This window comes from Perca flavescens, chromosome 4 (genome assembly GCF_004354835.1).
Source record: "Perca flavescens isolate YP-PL-M2 chromosome 4, PFLA_1.0, whole genome shotgun sequence".
Lineage (NCBI taxonomy): Eukaryota > Metazoa > Chordata > Actinopteri > Perciformes > Percidae > Perca > Perca flavescens.
Window position 1 is genome coordinate 22,066,522 of NC_041334.1, and position 22,700 is coordinate 22,089,221.

General features: G+C 39.6%; 1 protein-coding gene across 4 annotated transcripts in view; it reads left to right on the forward strand.

Moving 5' to 3' along the window:
• cacna2d2a (calcium channel, voltage-dependent, alpha 2/delta subunit 2a) overlaps nucleotides 1-22,700 on the forward strand; it is a 155,221-nt gene that overhangs the window by 13,219 nt on the left and 119,302 nt on the right. For all 4 annotated transcript variants that reach the window (XM_028574757.1, XM_028574755.1, XM_028574756.1 and 1 more), the window contains one exon: nucleotides 178-259. In XM_028574757.1, coding sequence (XP_028430558.1) covers nucleotides 179-259 — 81 coding nt within the window. In that variant the 5' untranslated portion in view covers nucleotide 178. The remainder of the gene's footprint in view (nucleotides 1-177; nucleotides 260-22,700) is intronic.

A 22,700-nucleotide genomic window follows, 5' to 3' on the forward strand; every position in this document is an offset into this window, starting at 1 on the left:
AAAAGGGGGAGAGTATGGCAGTTTGACAACAGAAAGAGAGATACACAAAGATGGGAGAGACACAGTCTTACAAAGACTCTAACTCACATCCAATGACAAGAGAAATGAGCAATGATGACATATTCAGGTGTTAACGCCGAGTGATGCAGATTGAAAATGTCAAATTTTATTTTCCAGAATGATTCACTGGGCGGGACGCATCGAGAAGGAGCTGGAAAAGGTTCTGCAGCATGTCACCGGAACTCAGCAGATGAGATCGGTAAGTTGACGTCACGCCTGCATGTGACGCTGCACTTTTTCTGCATTATTAATCAGTAAGGTTTCCCTGGGCGAGGTTGTACAACATAAACTCCCATGTGTGTGTATGTGTGTCTGTGAGGCAATGGTTTTGTATGAGCACTGCAAAAAATGTTGACCCTTTTAAAGAGATTCAGGTTTAGTATTAAACTGTATTCTCTGAGATCATTTCACTCTGAGATAAATGTATTTTTCCCCCAGTGTGAATCAGTTTTGTGTTTTTCAAGGATTTCCTTGAGTTAAATCTCACTCCTGATACTTCTGGATTGACCTTCCTAAATCAGTGTTTTAAAGTGAAGATACACTGGAGAAAAAAGTGAAATGATTTCAACAAATTGACATCTTTCACCTTTTTAAGAAGCATAGGATTTTAAAATTATAACACTAAATGACACATTTAGCCGAATATGGTGTGGGTTGTTTGTGGCTGTATGTAACACGTGTCTGTCTTGTGGTAGAGCAGATGGTTGAGCAGAGTGTGATTGAAGCAGTTTCATCATATTTTTGCCATGTGCGCATGTTCGCTGTGCTTCCAGGGTTTGTAATGCACCCTGAGATAAATGCTTCATTATTGCTGTATGGGTGAGTGTGATTCATCCAGCCGGTACAGTGCCTTTGGCGGCTTTAATGCTAGCAGTAACAGTGGTTAGTGTGATGGCTGTTTGTATGGTGGCATCATTGATGGATTCCAGAGAGGAGGAAGTGAGTTGACAGCGATTGTGCTGGTGTAAAGGTTAGTGACCAGTAGTGGATATCAGGCAGAGTAAACAAGACATAACAGAGAATGTTTACCCATCAAAATATTTTCCTTTCACAGTTTTGCAAATATGTTCTCAGTATTCCCACTGAGCAATCTGGATTTTTTAAATGGCAGTAGACTTTTAAAATAATGTTACACATGGTTTCAAGGTGAAAGCATATTGTTGCTGTTTGATAAAAAAAAAAAGTGGTATCTGCAAAATCTCAATTTCACCAACTATGAAAAGTAATCTTGATTTAAGCTGGGTGACAAATCATTTTTAAGGGTTTCTCACTAAATAACTAAACTTGGAGAGGCATTGTTTCACCAGAAAGTCACAACATTTTTACTGGATATATAATACAACTCATAGTAGATGCAAACTTTGTTAGTGATTTTCATATTTAGGGATGCAACTCGTGATTATTCCATTGATTAATCAGATAAGAAATACTTTTGCTTTATTCAAAATAATGCAATAATAAATATACAAAAGAGAAAATAAGACAGGTCTCTTAAAATGAAAAACTAATTGGTTTCCTTTTTTAGAAAAAGCTAAATTTGTATTGCTTAAATTGCATATGATAATATTATCTGTCAAAGCTAAACCCATTTAGTATAATAAAGTGCCACATTCCATTCTGTGTTTTAAAGGAAAAACTTTCTAGCTAAAGGTCCATTTACGGAGCAGCCGCTTGCCCTCCTCCTGGCGAGTAGTGTCCTAGCTGCGGAGAGTGCGGCAGAAGGGCCACAGGGTGTGCCAGCTAGCTAATTCTTGTCTCATGTGTGGTCTGAGAAACAGTAAATTCATCAAATTCAGTGCCCAATACCGCAATATTCCAAGGTAATGTAGCTGTCATATTTTGCGGAAACGGAACTTTAGTTAGTGGCTGTAGCAACTTGAATTCAGCCTGTTCAAGACCATGGGTGCTGGGTATAACTTGTCTAACCTGATCTGGCGTGGAGTCGGGGCGGTCCAAGATCAGACCCACGTCTTCTTCACATGTAAAAGACAGTGTATATATATATATATATATATATATATAGTATATAGTTACATGGATTAAACGAAGCTTCCACGAAAATTCTTTGCATCAATGATTTTTTTAGTAATCAAGTTACTTGAGGAATCGTTTCAGCCTTACTAAAAATATTCCGTCCATCCCAGTTATGTCTTGTGTAGGGTGCCCATATGATTGTGTGTGCATGTGTGTACTGGCCTGACAGTGTGCACAGAGCGGGTGTGAAAGAACATTTATCATGGCCCCAAACAGGAGTCGTCACAGGGTGTGCTAAATGGCCCAGCATGCCTGGAAAAGCCATTTTCTAAATGGATGCCTCTCTCTATACGTGTGTCTGATAGAAATCTTCCCAGGGCTATGCCGGCTGGTAACAAGATTGCCTCCCTCTGCGCCCCCTTCCTCTTCATGCGCAGTTTATTCTCACAGACAAAAAAAATGTAAAGTGTGTGCAAATTATTTTTGAGTTTGTCTTACATGGAAAGAGACAAGTAAGTAAGTTGACTATAATGTGGTCTGTTCAGTTCCTCTCGGGTTGAGATTTTATTTTTTCTGACAAGCGAGGTAGCGGGTGAAAGAGACAGAAAGGCAGAGACAGGGCAGCACAAAAATAGCGGAATATGTTTAAAATTGGTCAACTTCAGAAACTACACAGGGATGTACAACATTTTGATGTTATTTAAATGTTTAAAATCACATTCTAATATATTCTGGCCAGGTTTGGTCAAGATGTTATTCTTCAGCGGGGGAGTGAAAGGAAGATAGAGGGTGAGTGATGTATCAGGGCAGTTGGAAGTTTCAAATGGAAGAGTGTGGAGTGCGGATAGACAAGGAGAGTGGGCGGCTTTTAGAGCGGAGGGGGGGTTAGAGAGAGAAAGGATGAAGAATGGCTTGACAATTGAGATGGATGTTCAGGCGGTTTTGTATGTATATTTATAGACTAACTACTTAAGATGGATGAAATGATAGAAGGGAGGGACAAGAATTGGTAAATTTAAATATGTGCAGACGGATGCTGTTTATAGTCCTTATCCTCCTCATTATCCTGTGTGCTGCTGTGTTTGATGTGTTACAGTATGTGGCGATGAGAGGCGGCGGTGGACACTGGCATTGTTTCCATATCCTCGGGCTTATTCACAACAGTTTTAATAGGCACACATGAGCAGTGAGGCTACACCCACATACTGTCATTACTGCGATTTGATGGTTCATCAGAGATACAGGCAGATAATATTATTATGGACATATTTAGACACCAGGTGGACATACAGTATGTTCACTGTACTGTAGCTGTAAGATTACTATGTAGAGATGCTCATATACCTATGGTGGAACAAGTATCCAGATGGTAAAAGTAGCAGATCTTGAATGTCTTACTTAAATAAAAGTACAGAAGTTTTATCAGCTAAATGTACTTAAAGTATCCAAAGTAAAACTACTCGTTGTGGAGCAGAATAGCCTCAGTGACTGCTAAATAACTGTCAAGTGACATTATTAGATTACTATTTAAGTAGCATTTTATTGTTGTAGCTAAAGTGAACCTAGTTTTAACTACTTACTATACAGTTGGGTAGTTTAGTCCAGTGGTTCCCAACCTATGGTCCAGGCCCCCACCAGTGGGTCACAAGAGCTAAAGTGTTATGTGATAAGTTATGGGGTAGGTAAGAATATAAAAAATTCTGCTGCACAAATTATGTATTCAGTTTTTGGACTTTTCTCTAGTTACTTTTGTAAAATGTTGGATCATTTGACCTCTCTGGGCCATGAAGAGGTATTTAAATGAAACTCTCTCAGACAATTAAAAGGGGAATCTCTTTTTGGTGGAACTACTAAAAAACATGACAAGGAGTCCCAATTAGATGCTGCTTTTTAGGAGTCAGAAACCTTTTCACCACCACACTTGCGAACTTGCAGCACACACATGCACACAGTCACAGCTTTAATTTAGCAAACCTCTTAAATGGCGATGCCATGCAACATATGTTGAACTCTCTCAAATTCATTTTAATAAGAAGAGTCTAATCAGCATGAATAATTTAGCCCGGTGCACACATGACTGCTCCTGAACCCTTTGGTTCAGCCTGGCCCTTTGCAAGTCTGCACTCTAAGGATCTGTCTGCCGCGCCTCCACGCCCTCTCCTCCTGCTGTTTGCTGCTCTTGATCACTGGAAACCTGAGGCCGTCGTACATCCCGATCAATATACCCACACGTAGAAACAGGGTGGATAGACAGAGTGCCAATTAATGGGTGTGGGATTCCTCCAGTTTTTATATGAGCTTGAATCTTTTACTTCACCAAGTATTATTTTGATCTATTTCCTTTAGGTTTGCCCTTCACTCTGTGTGTCTCTTTGTGCTGTGTGGTCAACACTACATCAGTCGGCCCGCTGACCTCATGTTGGCAGCAGGTTTATCTCAGTTCAACACAGACCTTCTTGCCTCTTGTGCTTCCAGTGTGCGTGTGCATGCTCATGACTGTGTGTGTGTGTGTGTGTGTGTGTGTGTGTGTGTATGTGTATGTGTGTATTTGTAGAAGTCTTCTTTTTTTACGTTAACATCGCTGAAGCCTGTGGTTTAATTTGATATGTACAGGTATGTTTTTATGACTTGAGGGAGATATTGTATGCAGGCTGAACACAATTCCAAATGTCTCTCGAACTTCTGCAAACCTCCCTCCTGCTTCCTAGAAAAAGAAGGTTGCTCACAGCCAAGACAGCTGACCCCAACAAACAGATATCTCTTATAAAGTGCACTGGTGGATTTACTCACTATCGCTGACTACAGACATTTCCAATAATCTGTCTCAAATGCCCAGCACTATACTAGAAGAGTATGCTCTCACTCCACAACCCCCTCCTCACTTACTAAAGCTAAAGCTCCCCCCCCCCCCCCCCGGTGTGCTGATCCATCAGTGGACGATGATGCGAAGGCTGATCAGTGCCATTTGTTTCTTGATTTAATAGCTCCTTCAGCCTGTAGATAGTTTACAGGAAGAGTTGCAGGTTCCTCCTCCCACAATGAAAAGTTGCCTTTAAAGGAGAGAGAGAGAGAGAGAGAGAGAGAGCGCTCCTCTCTCAACTCTCTCCTTCCTCCCTCTCCTTCCCCTCCCCTCATCTTCCTCTCCATCTTCTGGCCTGGACCTAAACAACAGCAGCTCGTTATCTAGCTGTGTGAAACATCACAGGCTATTTCTGCAGGATAGATAGTTTACTCTCCGGCTCCGGTTTTCTCCCCTGTTGGCTCGTCCTAAGTATCTCTCAGTCATTGTGTAGCATGCATCAATACACACCTCAGTTTACTCTTATTGAGGTCTTTATGTTAACCTTAATGAATAAATAATAACTGCTATTTAAGCACATCTATGAAAGCAGTAAACCCTGTCTTGTCAGCTGGTGTAAAAACTAAAGTTTCTCCAAAACAGACAATGAAGTCTTTTAGGAACGGAAACATTTTCCATGTTCTGACTTTTTTCAACTCCAGTACTAAGTTGAGCTGTTAAAGGACAATTCCTGCACAAAATAAACCTAGGGGTTAATAACCTAGGTGTACCGAGTCGAATGTTCTCTGGGGCATGTTTTTATGCTAATCGAATGCGTCTCTAGCTTTAAACAAGCTACCGCAAAACCGGTGGTTACCTGCTAACGCTAACTTTCGGGGCTCAAATCACTGTTTTATACCAATAACAAGGCTCAAAATAGCAAAAACGGTAGCATAATGAGGGTCCCTACATGCAAATCGAAGCATTGAGAACTTTGTAATTAGTATAATCTACCTTTTTAATAAACTGTCTGTACACTTACAAAGTTCTCAATGCTTCGGTTTGCATGTAGGGACCCTCGTTATGCTACCGTTTTTGCTATTTTGAGCCTTGTTAGTGGTATTTTGGGGGACTTTTTAGTGGTATTTTGGGGGACTTTTACCAAGTCCCCCAAAAGCTAGCGTTAGCAGGTAACCACCGGTTTTGCGGTAGCTTGTTTAAAGCTAGAGATGAAAACATGTCCCAGAGAACGTTCAACTCGGTACACGTATGTTAGGTTTATTTTGCGCCAGAATTGTCCTTTTAATTTCCTCTTATATAGCTATAGTTGTTTGTTTTTTTCTGAAAATAATGCCTGCATATGTCTGCATATGAATATGTATAATTATGATATTCCACCCCTGAAGAAAGATTGAAACTAAACACACTTTAGTTATAACAGATTAAAATGAGTCATTATTGACCCCGGTGATTTCAAATTATGATTAGGGATAGGTATCGTTTTGAGGAAAAAAGAGTTTTGTTATTGGCACTACAAAAAAAAAGATTTTTTGATATACTTTTTTGAGAAATCGGGAAAACAAATTCCACAGGTCTTCAATTAATTTGACCCTGTGTTGTTTGCCCCCACCATTTGGCCCCATTCAAATGATGATCGGGCTGCGGTTTTTCACGCATTGCTAAAGTATGATGCATGAGAATCAAAAATGAATTGTGCATCCTAGTTATTATCTATCCATTTCTGTGTCCTCGTGGGTGTACTGTCAAATTTTAAACCTGGCTACATCCCATTCAAACATCTCATGTGCCAGTTCCGGGAAAGAGAGGTCATCAGGGGTACACATCAGGACCATGAAAGCTTATACATGTCTGTTAGCAAACAACTTTTTAATTAGTTTGGAACCCTTGTGTAACTCACATTTCTCTATTTGTATGCCAGATCTAGCATTTACTGTGTATTTACCCCAAACAAAAATAAAACACACAACAAAATAACCACGGACATTAGAGGCACATAAAACCAGTAGCAAGCTGAATGTTAGGCAGTGTGAGAGCTGGTTAGCACCATTACTCCCGGGCTCAGACTCCCCTGGGCTGACAGGAGAACAGAAGGGCACATAAATGCACACTATTTATTTTTCTGCCTTTTTATTGGTTTTCTGACACTGGGACAGGTTACAAGGATTCCTCAGCTCCCCGGCTTGATAGCCTGGCACTGGTTAGCGGTGTTTATATAAATGAAAATACATATATCTGCAGAGTGCAGCCGTGCATGCAGATATCCCCAGGTTGGTGTGAGAAGGAATTACTTGAATAGCTTTGCAGTAAAATTGTAACAGTATAGAAACCTAGTGTCAGTATTTTTACCTAGTGTTTTTTTTTTTTTTTTTTTTTAAACAGTAATAACTGCTGATATTTTACCAAACATGTAGAAAAAGTTTTTGTGGAGCTGAGCCATCGCAAAACCTCCACAATTGTAACATATTTTTAACTGAAATTTAACAGCAAATCTTATAATGATATGAATTTCAAAACAATCCTCAAATTGTTTCTTAGTATGATTTTGTTAATTAGGTAATATGTCATCTTTTATTTTGAAACCCTCAGCAGATTTATCCGTTCCTAGACATCTCTTTCTTGAAACAAAAGGTGTTTGTTTTTGACCTTCTTCAGATTTTAACTGCTCAGACTCGTAAAGAGTAAAGCCCGCTGACTGAAATCAATAAAGAAGGCTTTGACGGCACAGTGCTACATGGTGCATGTTACATGTGCAGAGTTTAACATCTTCCCTGGACACATTTTAAAATGTCTTACAGTATACCACAGTGTATGTGCTTGTTGATTCCAGTGCAGTGAATAACCAGGATGGAGCTGTAAAGGCCCACTGCGGGGAAACAGCCCCTTTAGTGTCAGCACAGAACAAACAGAAATGGTCAGTCTCTGAATCTCTCTGACATTCACTGTGATACATTTGGGGCCGTTACTTGTGTAGCTAATTGTTGCTTGATGAATTCAAGGAAAACAAAAAGCAGATGCATTCATGCTACTAGTGGCTTTTGAGGGGAGAAAAGCAGGCCTTGCACTTGTTTAAAGGAAGACAATATAGCATTATGTGTCAAAATAGGATTAGAGGTCTGCTAAATCTCCAGCCCTGTCAGAGGAAGATGCTTTATTTTGCCTACGCTGCAAATCTTTTCTCCTTGTCTCTGTCTCTCCATATTATTATTTGCAGTGTGTGTGTGCGCATGCTTGTGCAATTTTCAGCCGTCTTCTGTTTGATGTTTCAGAGAGTGCATGACGTGTCTTTGGTACTATCTGGGCTTGACAGAGAGAACAGAGAAAAACGGGTACAGTTTCATGAGTGGGTTGCAGTGGTAATGTAGAGTGGCGTGATGCCCTAGAAAATTCCAGGTGTGAAGTGCTTTATTTATTCCACTGCAGAGGGAGTGCCACTCTGTGTGTGAAGTGGTAGGTTCGGCGTTTATTTTCCATTGTGAACAAAATGTATTTGTTTCTTTTATGGCTGTTTGTGCACGTGAGAGAGTTTGGATGTGCTCAAGTCTCAGAGGTTTTGTCCTCCTCCTCTTCTCTTCCTCCTCCACCTGCACTAGTCTGTGGTTGATTGGTCACAGTTCTGAATAACTTTAATTGGCTTGCCTTAGCAGTGGGTGGTTCTCAAACGCCAAGGTACTGTGGAAGTCCTAGAAAAGCTTTTACATTTTTTTATTATGTAGGCAGGAGAACTCTACTGCCATCTAAAAGGGGGTTCTTCAAAAGTGCTACCTACATCTTTTTTAATTCTGCAGATCCTAGTGTCTTCTGCCTTGTTCTCCATAAAACCTGGAAGAGAAGCTCCCCCTCCCTCCACAGTCTATCCACCCTCTTCTTTGGCATCAAACTGGACTCACTCTCATCTCTGCCACTGGCCCTTTTCCCAGGGCTTCGTTGTTTGATAGGATTTGTGCTCAACCACTACAATTGCTGCGTTACACATATACTCACGCATGTGCATTCATGCACACATATATTTGCAAACACATACAGTTCATCCATTCAGTATACAAACCTTGTCTCCTAGAAATTACATTTGTATACCACAGATTTTCAACAGCAAATTCGTTTTGAGAATAAATTTTATAAATATGAAGAAATTAAAGTATCAGCCCTGCTGCAAAATGTTCATACTAAAAGTATCAGAAAACACAACTAAGGCATAATTATATAAATAGTTTTCATGGTAAGGTTTTTTTTCTAAGCACTTAACCACTTGATTAAGGTTGGCTGGTCTTGGTTAATCTTTGAAAAAGTCAAAAGTGAGTTGAAGCACGAGACAGGATGTGTTCTTTTATCACTATTAACATTTAAAAGAAAACATGATCTTCCCTAACCTTAACCAGAGTGCTCTTGATTTCTAAACCTAACCACATTCAGGTCTCAGAATGTGAACTCCAAAGTCCTGTGGTTTGTATACCCCAACTATCTCCCTACAAATTGCGAGTGGTACAAATTAGTAGCTTGTTCTTTATCAGAAATAAACATAGCCAGTGAACGTACAGTAATCCAGTCATCTTCTAGGTTTTCACTCAAAACCTAATTGACAAAACAAATTACTAGCATATAAACAGGATTTAGAGAAGTTACATTGCACACAAAATGCATAAATGTACAGCAATTAATTTGCCAAATTTGCCATATTGCTTGAACTGATACAATCACAACTCTGCTCCTTTAGTCTTCATCTGTCTTACAAAAAAAGTCAAGGACATGTAATTCTGTTGCCCTTTTTTGACCATCAAAACTTATAGAGCTGTAAGAGTCTAATAAATGCAGGCTAGTATAAAATATTAATGGAGCTCAAAGCAGGATGTAGTAAAAGGGCTAAAACTCACACCATCACACGTTAGACTGATTACAGACAAAAAGAACACCATTGCCTTCCGTGTGTGTGTGTGTGTGTGTGTGTGTGTTTCACAGTCAAATAATAATAATAATAATAAATAATAAAATAATGAAAAGTATTTCCATTCCCCCAACCAACATTATAGTTTTATTTTTCAAACTAAAACTAAAACTAAAATCTTTTTGATACTCATCAAACCTTTGAACAGCTTTTCCCCAATCCAGCATGTTGTTTATGCTGCTGTGTTATTTTAATAATAGCTTCACTTTCAAATAGGTTTAAAAGTATGCTACCACAAAAACAATTCAATGATTAATGCTAACATAAGCCCATTGTTTATATTCATGGGAACTGTGGTAAGGTATAATTGGCCAGACTTCTAACTTAACAGCTTGTCCAGTAAACTGAAATCCAAGTGCAGAATGTTTTTATTAATAATTCTGGCACTCAGACTGACTTCTTGTTTGCTTTTTTTTCTTTTGCCAATTTAGATGTGGTGGTTCATTGTTTCAGTTTTTTAACAGCGCCATTTAAGTTAGCACTAGCAATAATTACCATCTCGTAGCATATATTTGTAAATGACACAGTCAGTCTAATTAAATTCAAGCTAAATGCAATATGAACACATTAATGACAAGGCTGTGGACCTTTGGGAATGCTGAAATCAATCTTAAAAATTGTTTGAGAATTCTTTTTTTAATGAAAGTTGCCGACTACTGAGAATCAAACTGATATGTTCAAATTTCATTCGGACTATTATTGCAGTATAGCTGCAGTACCTGCTTTACATAGGTATTGTGTGTGTAAGCCACCAGTCTGTTTTTGCCTCCAGGCAGCTTAGCTTCCATTGTCATGTGGATGTGGATAGCATGTGAGTGGATGTTTGGGGATGCTCAGAAGTTAAATCCTGAAGAGTGCAATGGATTTAAGACTCACTGACACAGTAACGTTGAGCTTTCATTGGTGTTTTAGTGCTATACAGTATGTGATATGAGCTGAGGTATTTCCTGTGTGTTTGGATTCATGTGGCTACACGAGTGGTCTCTTGAGTTTTTCAGTGGGATGATTACAACACCTATATATTGCGTGCACGCCGTGTATATGTGCGCCGGCGTGTGTTTATGTGAACTCTGGACCACCAGCTCATTTCACACACAGCCAGACATCAAAGGCGGTTTGAATTAACCCTGCGTGTCGGGGCCGCTCTGCATGCCATCCTCAATTTCACATCTCTGCTGCTCCGGCAGCACCAAACTTACATGCCCATTCATATTGAAATGAACAGATGGAGTTTTCCCACGCAAGCACCGAATCGCCATCCCTCACTGAGAAAAGATAAAACTTCAAAAGAGCAGAGATACATTCAGATCTGTTTGCAGGTGGTGGAGGTGCGTGTTGTCGCAGGTGAAGTGAAGGTGTTCTGTGTCTCAGAGAAAGTGTGGGCAAAGTGCCAGTATCATGTTTTTCTTATTAAGGCAGGTCAATTGTGTTTCCATTACAGAAATGATGCCATGGTCACTCACACACCCACAGGTACACACATCAAAGCATGTGTGCCTCACCTCTTTTAACTCACTTTTAAAACCATGACAGATTGCGGTGTTCACACCGTATTGTTTGCTTGTGTGTCCAAAAGTTTTTAGTTGTTGATTGTTTTGACTGGATAGTGTTACCTCTCCCTTTGCCTCCACACACTCATTTTCACATTTTCACCTCATCCTGGCAGCTAATTTAATTTTTATATTGTATTTATTGATCTGGCCAACTTCAATTTCCTGCAGTGGCACGGTGCTGTTGCATGATGAAAGCAATGATGTAGATTAACAGGCGGCGATGGCGAGGATGGAAACGATGATGAAGAGTATGATGATGATAATTTTCTGCGGGTGATTGCGATGAGTTGTATGCTGATTAGAGTGACGTCTGAAGATGGCTGGGGTTGTTGCAGTGTAGGTGAAGCCATCAGCTGCACTGTGTATTTTAAATATGTCCCAACCATCGGTAGGCTGCCATAACAGCTATTCAGTAAACACATTCATATTTCATTAATCTGGCCTCTCCACTCTCCCCTCTCCTCCCCCTGAGATCCTCTTATTGTCTCCTCTAGAGGTTGTTCAGTAATCCACTGAGACCGTACCTCAGTCTACTGTGTTACCTGCACCCACACACATATGCACTCTGCTGTAAGTACTATGGTAGGAAGTCTTTTACCATGGTTATTTAGCATACACTTTCTGAGTCCATGATGGTCAAATTTTTGGTTGCTGCCTTTTTTTGCATGGTACATGTTTCGAGATGGTATATTTTTGTCATGTCTGGAATGTTTACACCTGTCTGTGACATGTTGGAATGTCTTTAGTAAAATAGTTGAGCTGATAAAGATGTGTGTCGTGATGTTGTGGAAATCTCTGGAACATGCTAGTATTGTAAGTGGACCTTAAGTTGAGATTCCTTTGACAACTGAGTTAGTGATGTTTAAAGGGCAGGAATTCTAAAACTAGATACACTGTACATATGGAACCAAACATACTTTATAAATTGTACCATAGGTTACTACTGGGTGGATCTTCAGCCATTTTAAACTATTTATATACAAGTTATTTTATTTTATATTTTCAGCCACAGCGCATTTCACCCAATTGAAATGACAGCATTTATAAATTGTCCATAATCTTTTTCTACTGTGAGAAAGTAACATAGATTTGCACTTAATCACCCAAGCGATCAAGTTAATGACACATTGTCCCTGTCATCATGTTGACTACAAATAAGAGTCCCTTTCTGCAACTAGAATTTAAAATGAGCTAATGATTGGCACTAATAGTCCGCCATTACCAACCATCATTCAAAATCATTCTAGGGCTGTATTGAATGTCATTTCTTTCCATTCGAAGCTTCTATTGAGGTTTTTGAATGAAACTTTGAAAGTTTGTTGTCATGTTTTATGATGTCATCACCCTAAAATAAAAATAAGATTGAGAACCAAGTGAATGCAGATACATAATCTAAAATGATCTTTTTTGTAATGACTTAAGTAATTTACACTCAATGGTGTTTTAAGCCCACAACGTCTCCTTCCAGGCAGCGCTGCGACCGTTGACTTCAAGGCCCCTAACCCTAACCCTAACCCTAACCATAACCATAACCATAACCATAACCATTGCCTAATTGACTTCAAGGCAGCGCTGCGACCGCTGACATAAGATTCACTCTCGGGTTCTGTGACATGAGAAATACTTTCAAAATACTAATGTTTAAAAATACAAAAACGGCCAAAATACACAGATCTACCTATAGGCTCGCCTTACCTTGTGGAAAAGTCACTCTACACCACCACGCCGTCTCTGTTTGGGTCACACGAGTCGGAAACATTTCTACCCAGTCACCACTGAATATTATGTGTAGCCTAATCTTCATCTGCAACTGTGCAGAAATACAGGGTTTAAATAGAATATACATGCAAAAAAAGGAATGTTGATTTAGAATTTTAATGTCAACGTTATCAATGAAGCTTCGAAGCTTCAAAACATTCGGTACAGCCCTAGATCATTCTGATATCTGAAGGAGGGCATAACCTACCACATAGAGACTTGAAGTTAACGGTTTGTCAAATAACCTTCATCAGTTTATGCCTTGTGCTGTTTTTAGAGTTCTGTAGAAAGCAATTACTTTATAGCCTTGCAGAGTTAATTTCAGACTGATTTTGAATGTAATTTATTTTTGCATGTCAATAAAATGGTAATGGGTCATTACTTATACGGTGGCATTTTAGTTTTAGATCTGTCCTCTAGTTCTTGTACAGTACATCACAGAAAAGAACATTTGTCTATGCCCATAATGAAGGCTTGTTGTAAATTTTCCTCATATGAATTATTCAGTTGCACTCAGCTGAACTGATCTTGGTGCATTTGTACATTGTGTGCGTGTTTGTAGCTGCTCCAAATAAAGATGACGTTACAGGTCTGCAGAGTGGGGAAAAAGGGATAAAGCTGTTTGTATTAGATAGGATTTAGCTTCCAATGAGCAGGATAAATAGTCCATCCAGGACTGATTGAGCCTCATAATGTAAAACAAACTCAAGGATCCAAGTGCGTAGCAAGGTTCGTGTGTGTGTGTGTGTGTGTGTGTGGGTGGGTGGGTGTGTGTCTGTGTGTGCGTGCGCGTGTGTGTGCGCATGTGTGTGCCTGTGTGGAGCTTAGGTGTATTTTTTGTGCACATGAGAATGTGAGAAAAAGATTCACTTACGGCCATATCATAAAGGAGACATACTGTATGTGTAGTGACATGAAAAATCCCTTTTGTTTTTGCCCGCTAGTGTGGTGTATTTGTGAGGATATATTGGCACTGAAGGGGGCTTAGGGGATTGTTTGTACGTATTCGTATTGGGGGTTGCGAACAGTCTCATCTGCCAATGGTGTTAACCCTGCATGGCCTCAATGGGTCTGTAATGTTAAATTCACTGTTAAATGTGTGGAGTTGTGAAGCCTTCTGCTGGGACTCCACTCAGCACCTCAGCGCCACCAACAAGACCATTCGACATGAGCTCCTGACACGCAGACATGTACACTGCACACTTACTCTGTGGGATAGATCCACTCTTAAAACCTTTTTACCATAACCTCGTCCACACACGTCTATTTTCAAACAGGCGGTTAGTCACTTTCTTTTCTATGGCTCTTATGCCATTAAGATATGGTTGACTATTCTCTCAAAGGCATGCGTCTAACACAGCTAGAGTCTGTATCTAGTGGACTGCTGCACTCAAATTAGCAGCTTTTAGTCACAGCTCTGTGTGTGACTCAACTCTACAGACTCTGTGTGAGTTGATAGCTAAGGCTGAGGTCATTGGTGCGCTTCTCTCTCTGTGTATACGACATACCTAAATATAACTCCCACAGAAAAGGTGCCAAAAGTATGCATCAGTTTTTACTTGTTTAGAATGATGTAGGGACATTTTCATTAGGAATCCAGTTCAAATCCAATTTGATTAGTTTCTTGCATGGATGTCACTCATATGGTTACCATTGTTTTTCTTTTGCACTTACTTGCAGGCGTATGGGTAAACACACAAATATACTCATGGAAACTGGATAGAACACATGAAAAGTGAAATACTGTTGAAATAATTAGCCTACAACCTGTTGGTTTGAATTTTTACAATAGACGGACTAAACATTAAATGATGTATGTATACATAAAGCCTAGAAATATAAAGCCTCAGAGGTGCATCTTTTAACAGGTCAGCATACAGCATTTAAATATGATAAAAATCCAAGAAAGCAGGACTGTGCCTGCTCTCCACATGACTGGGAGGGTACCACACACCCATACAGTAAATGAGTGTGGCCACTGTTAAAGAATGAGTGAATGGGTGAGATTTAGTCCTAAAAAAAGGAGTTCAGTTCTGCATTATTAGGCTTTTTGCAGCAGATTAAGAGCAAGGAAACCACAAACTCCACTAAGAGAAATGTTGTCACAACAACAGCAATAAACGATTGTGATAATGATTGTTGCAATTAAAGATAATGATTGGCAATACAACCAAACTACAAACAGTGACCATATACCATGAAGCTAGTAGAAGTGCACACCAAGCATAAAAACACAAATCCTACTGACAGTGGCTTAGGAAAAAATAATAAAATTTAGGTTTGAAACATGAAACTTTTCTTTGTAAGTGTTAGCTTTACTATTTTAGACTACATAGGTCAATACATAGCGTCAACAACTGATGGCTTTTGTCACTGACAATAAATAAACAGATGGGTTCAATTGAAGGTCCAGTTACTGAATATGAATTCTGTGTATCTTAGGTGACCATCGTATCTGTACTTGTACTTAAAACAAATTATGGTAAGTTACAGTAAATATAAATTTGATGGTAGAAACCATGTACATGATGTTATTTGTGCCTTTTGCAAAGTAAAAGTAAAGGTGGGTGTAAAGGGATTTCTGCGTAGTTTCATTTACTGCATTAGTGGGAGGGCAGTAATGAATCACCCCAATTAACCCCAGATAATTAACAATTAATCAAGCAGGTATGGACAAACAAAAACATGCTAAAAGACATAAAGCTACTTTTCAGTTATTTGTTCTTGATTGTTAAAACTACTACCTGAGATGCAGTTGGAATCTGTTTAAGTGCAAATTAGTCTGGAACTGGAGACCCATTGAAACTTGTAACTCATTGATATTACCTCTTCATTGTGTTTAAATGACCACTTTCAGATTCCCATTATCCTGCCGTACGGAAGAAATTATCTAATAAATGAGGAGAAAATATGCAACTCAGGTAAGAGCCACGGTTAGACTCTTGTGTCTGGCTTTTTTCTAACAGACATAAAGAAACCACAGTGACAGACTCACTAAAGTGGAAATTGAAACTTACAGCTTGAAGGAGAATTTTATGAAACATTTTCCTTTGTACTGTAGCTTCGCAAATTTATGCACCAAAGCGTAAACTTTCTGGCTCTAAAGAGGATCATTCTTTTCAGCCATCAGTCAGGCTGGTTCACAGCCCCTCTACCTCAGATATTTCTGAAACACACAAACACTCAAGCATACATATGAGACATAAATGTTGAAGCAGGGACATCTTTCATCAGTACGTCTCTGCAGCTCCGTGCCATGCTACAGGGGTTACATCTAACATCTAGCATTCAATATACTGGTTGGTTTTATCACAATGTCCAATTTTCTTTATATCATGCTTAATATTTTTGTTTATTTTCTTCATGATACACACTGTAAGAAATGTTTTCTTACATTTATGTAAGTCACTCTGGCACTGTTACTTTATGCAAATTACCTTGATTATCTTCCACTAGGGACTAGGGGAAGCTTTGGCAACCTGTGGATTATTTTGACATTGGGATTTTAGTAGAACAATTTAGAGAACCTTTTAGTTCTACTGCAGCGTAATTGTTGGTTTTGTGAAAAAAAATGGATAAATTGAATATTACAGCAGTGCTTTATTGTGAAATAAAAGACCCTCCAGGCGTGATACATACTGTATATAGAACCACATGCTCATTACTCAGGGTCTTAGCCTTGATTCTGAGAGGTTGTGTTAAATGTGTCTAAGCTTTTTTACTTTTTTTTTTTACAAGTAGAAAGCCGTTGTGTGCCCAGTGTGTGTGGTGTGTGTGTTGTATGATAACATAGTAAGCAAGGCCCTGCATTGATCTCTATTTTAGTAGTGTGTTTGTAGAGCTTTTCAAAGAGCGCCCAGCATGTTCAAGGGATTGATTGTTGCACAGTCACACACTTTGTACAAATGCTGATTGACAGCTCTTTCTTGAATGTTGTCTTCTTTTTATGCCACCCAACTTCGGGGGACTGAAGCCTTCTCTTCGTGCTGTGAATTTGTTGTTCTAAACGGTGTCCCATCAAAACTGAGTTTCTGTTGGCAAGTAATATTGGCTCATAAAGTGTGTGTGTGAGTTTTTTGGAGAATTGTCAGGCTAGCAGGAAACTAAAAGCTTGAGATGGTACCTCTGTTCTCCTGACAAGGCCACATTTGTCCTGCTTGCCTCTGATTGGTAAACACTTAATATATAATATTTTTTTCTCAGGTTCACTGGATAATGTGCAGAATTTTTAATAAATGATCAATGCTAGTTTGTTTATAACTATTTTTCCAATTCCACACTTGTTTTTTCAAACCTACTATATATCTGTATGCATGTGAGTGTGGAATGCAATGAAAGGTCCACAAAGTAAAGCTTAAGTTAGGACTCATTTAAGTTTATATGCCATAAATGTAGCAAGAGGGAAGGCAGTGAAGCAAGAAGAAGGCAAGGAGGAGCCCATTACCTGTTTAACGTTAGGGCACAGAAAACTCAATTACACACTTCATAAAACAGGTAAACACCCAACATGCGTACTTACTTACAATGTAATTGGTTACAACCAGTTGAACCTGTCTTATTGGAAAGTAGTGGAGGACAATAGTGTCATCTGAAGGACGGAAAATACATATGTACATAAGCTAACAAGACTGCTACAGTGTATTGGCTCTATTTGGCCTTTTTTATGAGCAAATTAACCATGGTTAACATGGTTCTGCTAATTTGAGGAAATGGCCAACTATGAAAATGTATATTGCAGTAAACAAAGCCAAAGATGTTAAAACTAAGAGCATTAAAGCTGCCTTTCATGATTGTTTGCATTAACTACATTTGTTAGGTCTAATACTACATGTTGTTTAAAATGTCATGAGTTGCATTACTTCAATCGGCCTAGAACTCTGATCAGAGATTGTCAGTTATCAGTTTGTTCAGGTCTGATTATTGTATAAGTTTATAAGGCTACAGTGTATTTAACAGTCTGTAAGGAAATCAAAAGATTGTCATGCATTTTATGTTTGTATTGGTTTTTTGTGTTATTGGAGGTATGTATTTTGGAAATAAGTTTATTCAACATTGAAGCTGTCGCAAACTTTTAGAGGTCAACTTTTGTTTCTGGACCTGACATGTTAATGGGTTTTAACTGGTTGTCAGTCAACCATGATTTTTGGAATGTGTTTAGTCTCACAGAGGTTGTGCATGTTCTCAGTAATGAACCTGATCCATGTGACACTTTTGTTGATACTGGTTTTTGTATCTGAAGGTTTAATGGATGTGTAATTGCTTACTTTATGAATAATCAAATCGGCGTGCTCAGAAGAGTGGGATTGCGGGCTTTCAGAAGCCAAACAGCGTGCTGGTTCTGATGAGAGGGATCAGACCCGGTTATGTGGAAACCAGTGACTGAGAGAGAGACAATAAAGCACACATTGGCTATGTGTTTGCTCTCATCTGATTTGTGATCACACAGGGCATTTTACCTCTGACCTGGAGTCTGTGGAGTGAGGGTTTGACATATGCTGCACACAACTGTCGTATTTAGTCAAATATTTAAAAGTCGCGCTCAGAGAGGCATTAGCCTGGGCTTTTATGGCTAAACCCATGGACAAGCCTGCCTTCAATATTTCCTGTTGCCCATGCACTCAATCATTTTATTCCCACTAGTTCATTATACTGTAGGAATGAAAACTATAGAGAAGGGACTTATGGATGAGCTGAACATTGGTTTGAAACAATAGATTTTACAAAGAAATGATATCACTTACGTTCTGTTTATGTCATTCCTGAACAGAAACACATTATTTTAATATTAGATGTTATATTCAAATAACCCCCAGACCTGCACACTATATATTATGTTTAAATTGTTCCGTTTCCTCTTGTGGTTGTACTGTAGTTTGTGGTGCTGTTGTGTTGGATTGTGTTTTATTGTCAGTTGTTCCTGTTATTCTACCACTGGATGGATAAACAACAGACTTCCTCCAAATGGAAAATAGTTTTTTTTATTGATTGTATTGTTATATGGGTCCAGCTTTACACAGACGTGTTAACACATCCTTGCCATAGATGTCAGACACGGGCATACCTATTTAATGCATATTGTTAGTTAAGTGCTAAATTCAAGTGTTAATATAAATGTAGTTAATGTAGCTTGAAGGTGCGGTTCATGAGCTTTTGACAAAACTGCAATGATGCTCATGTTACTTTATTGTATTCATTGTTGATTGTTCACATTTTTTATTTATAAGTTGAGTTAAATAATTTGAGTTATAATACATATTGTGCTGCTGAAAAGTGTTTTTATGTTTTATTTTATCCATTTATGGGTGTTGGTGTGGTCCAAGCTCAGTATTTTATTAAGGCCATGGCTGCTGTTGTGGGGGTGCACAGTGAAGTGGTTAAGCCCTGGCTCTCTTTCTACAGTGCAGAATGGGTAGGCATTAATCTGGCCCAGCTGGACAGAAGGAAATTAATGATCATTTACACTGACGACATAATCAGGCTTCACGCTGTCCTCTGATACTAAATTGCTTCTTTTGTTCCACAAGATCTCCGTCTTTCTCTCTCCATCTCTGTCAGTGTCTTTTTCTTTGTCTTTCTCCCTCGCTCTGAACTCTCTTTTTTTTCTTCCCAGGTTGTTCACTGTTATCGGTCATAAAGTGCTACGTTTCCATGGAAACAGCCAGTTTGGCAGGAATTGGCATGCTGTAAAAGCGTCCCTGTGATGTTCAATATGGAGAACTATCCCCCTTCCACTGAGAGCTTGTCCAGTTTAGTGTGTTGTTGCAAACCTGTCAGAGAGCCTGGACGTTTTTGTAGGGAAAGGATGCAGCCAATGTCGACGTCTTTTAGCGGGGGGATGTATGGAAGGTTTTAGAGGGCAAATGCATACACATAGCACGCCGAAGACTAGGGTTGTGTACCGAAACCCGGTTCCACTATGGAACTGGTTCCTACGCAAACGGTAGTATTCGGACCGGATTCCGACTGAAATATTTTCCCTCTGTTGCTCCGGACAGCGGCAGACTCTTTTTTCTTTCTCCCTTTTCTTCCAGTGTGAAGCGCATGTCCGCACTATTCTGCGACATGCACTTTACAATCCCTGTTGATAAACTGCTTTTTATACACACTCCGAAACGGACGTAAAAATATCACACTTTCTCTGTAGTCTACCATTAGCTAGCTACCGTAAATGTAGGCTACTTTTAAACTGGCATATTTTCCCTCTGGGCTCACCAAAACGGACGTAAATGGATATTAACCATTCACTGCACGTGATCGCTAGTAAACATATTACACTTGCTCTGCTAGTCTATCATTCAGGACAAGACCCTGTAGCCTGGTGGTGGGGGAGGCAGGACAGCCTCCCCAAATTGTCTGCCCTTTCAAATTCATACCTGGGTGTGTACAGACCTCTTGGACACACCATCTGAGAGAGTTTTCTCCTGTGCAAGACCTGCCATAAGTCAGGAGAGGTGTAGTATTTTGCCAGAGAAGGCAAATATGGTCATTTTTCTGCAAAAGAACTGATAAAGTTTGAAGCTGGTTGGCATATAAACTCAACATCATTTATTTTGTTGTTACTTATTAATAGTGTAACTGTTATTTGTTAAATTATTGTAGTTGTGTGTTAGATGACTTAGGTTTACTTATTATATATTTAAGTACTTTAAAGGTGCAATATGTAATATTGTGTGTAACACTGGCAGCTAGCGGTTAAAATAATTACTGCACTACCAATTCAAAATACTGGAGAGTTGTTTCCCCCGCCCTCTCCTGCCCAGACTCGAAGTTCACAGGGGTTGCTAGGCTGAGACCGCAGCATTCACAACAATGTTGCTAGACGCTTTTCTCACATAGCCAGACATTACTCCACAGCACAGCGAAGTAGCTAACGGTAGATGCTGGCTATATTGACAGTCATAAAAGCCCGTGATCAACCCAAGCTCTGTAACCAACTGACAGACACACTTTTTTGGCTTAAAATTACAGTATGAACCGCTAAAAACACAACAACCTCACTGTCCTCTCCACACGTCAGTCAGGCACACTTCCTCGGCTTAGAATTACAATATGAAACGCTACAAATACCACTACCTTGCCGACGGAACACACTTCATTGGCTTAGAATTACGGCAACAATCGCTAAACACACTGCAAACCCACAGTCCTCTCTTTCCGATTTACAGCCCCCCTCTCGTGGTTTAAAATAACTCACCGTTGTCGGCTCCAGCCGCTGACGAGGCTACACGCTGTAAACAGCCATGGGCTGCTTGCCTGGTCCTCCCGGTAACGTTAACAGTTAGCAGGGTTAGCATGGCGGCGTTAGCCAGGACCAGTCGGGATCACTTTACTGGCTATGTCTCAATTGTTTTTGCGAGTAACCAACTCGGTTACTCTAGCTATATAATTCAATGTGAGTACACAAATGTTGAAATGACAAAAAATGCCCATCCCTAGTAGCTGTGATAAATTAGCCTGAAGCTAATGCTAACCTGTTCAGGAGGAAATAAGCCAACTCTGCGTCCTTTTGGGATCAAAGCTGTCTCCATCTTTCAAATACATCTCCAATATTTACCAGGGGGTTGTTAACGTCTCTGGTCACGCAACTGTTAGAAACATGCTGTTTTCTTTCTTATGTCATGTAGAATCTATCTCCGTTGATCCTGTTCGTTTGTTTGCTGCTTTCATGGCTGTACTACCGTTACAGCTGTTACACCCGGCCTGGCTGTCAAACTGGGCCGTTGATAACAACACACAGACCAAAACCTAAACATAAATTCCGTCACGGAATTTATGTTTAACATGTTAACAGTTAACAATTTAACATGTTTCCTTAATATCTTATGAGGCATTGGTGTCATTTTTGGATTTATTACAGTACAAATACTACATATTGGACCTTTAAAACGTTAATATATTGTTAAATTTAAATAATTTTCAATAAAAACAAACACTACATAAAAAAGCCTTTCTTCAATCTCATTTTTCAGTTTTTCAAGAATCAGCTTAGGAATCGGAATCGTTTTAAAAGTACCGGTTCGGCATCGGAATCGTAAAAATCCAAACGGTACCCAACCCTACTGAGGACGTCCCCTCCGTCCCTTATCTCTCAACCAGGGTTTGTGTAGCTGTTCCAATAATGTCGTCACTTTTAAGAGCAGTGACCCTGTTGGCAGGTGACATGAGGGGCTGGCTGTGTGTAATTAGGCTGCGCTCTGTTTAATGACTTAGCATGGAGTTGTTCTCTATCAGGCCCAGCAGACAGCCACTGTTAGTGTCAGAGATTGGGGAGGTGGGAGGAAGGGGTTCGGCCATCCCCAAGGGCAAGCCTATTGGACGTTTGGGCAGCCTCATCTCTCAGAGGGGAGTTTAAATTGAGTTCCTGAGTCAGTAAAAATCCCCCTATCGCTTATCGAAAGGCAAGAGGGTTAAATATTCAGTCTGGGAGGTTTGAAATGTAATCTGCACTGTGAGTTTAAATTGTCTTTGGATTTCTCCCTCTCTGCTCTGTTGTGCCTGTGGTAAGACAGAGATAAGTGGGCCAGAACAAAATGGCTGTCATAGCGACTGTCACTCAGGTATTTGCTTGGCCTGCAGAGTCAGACGCAAACCTTAACTTGCCCCAGTGATATGTTAC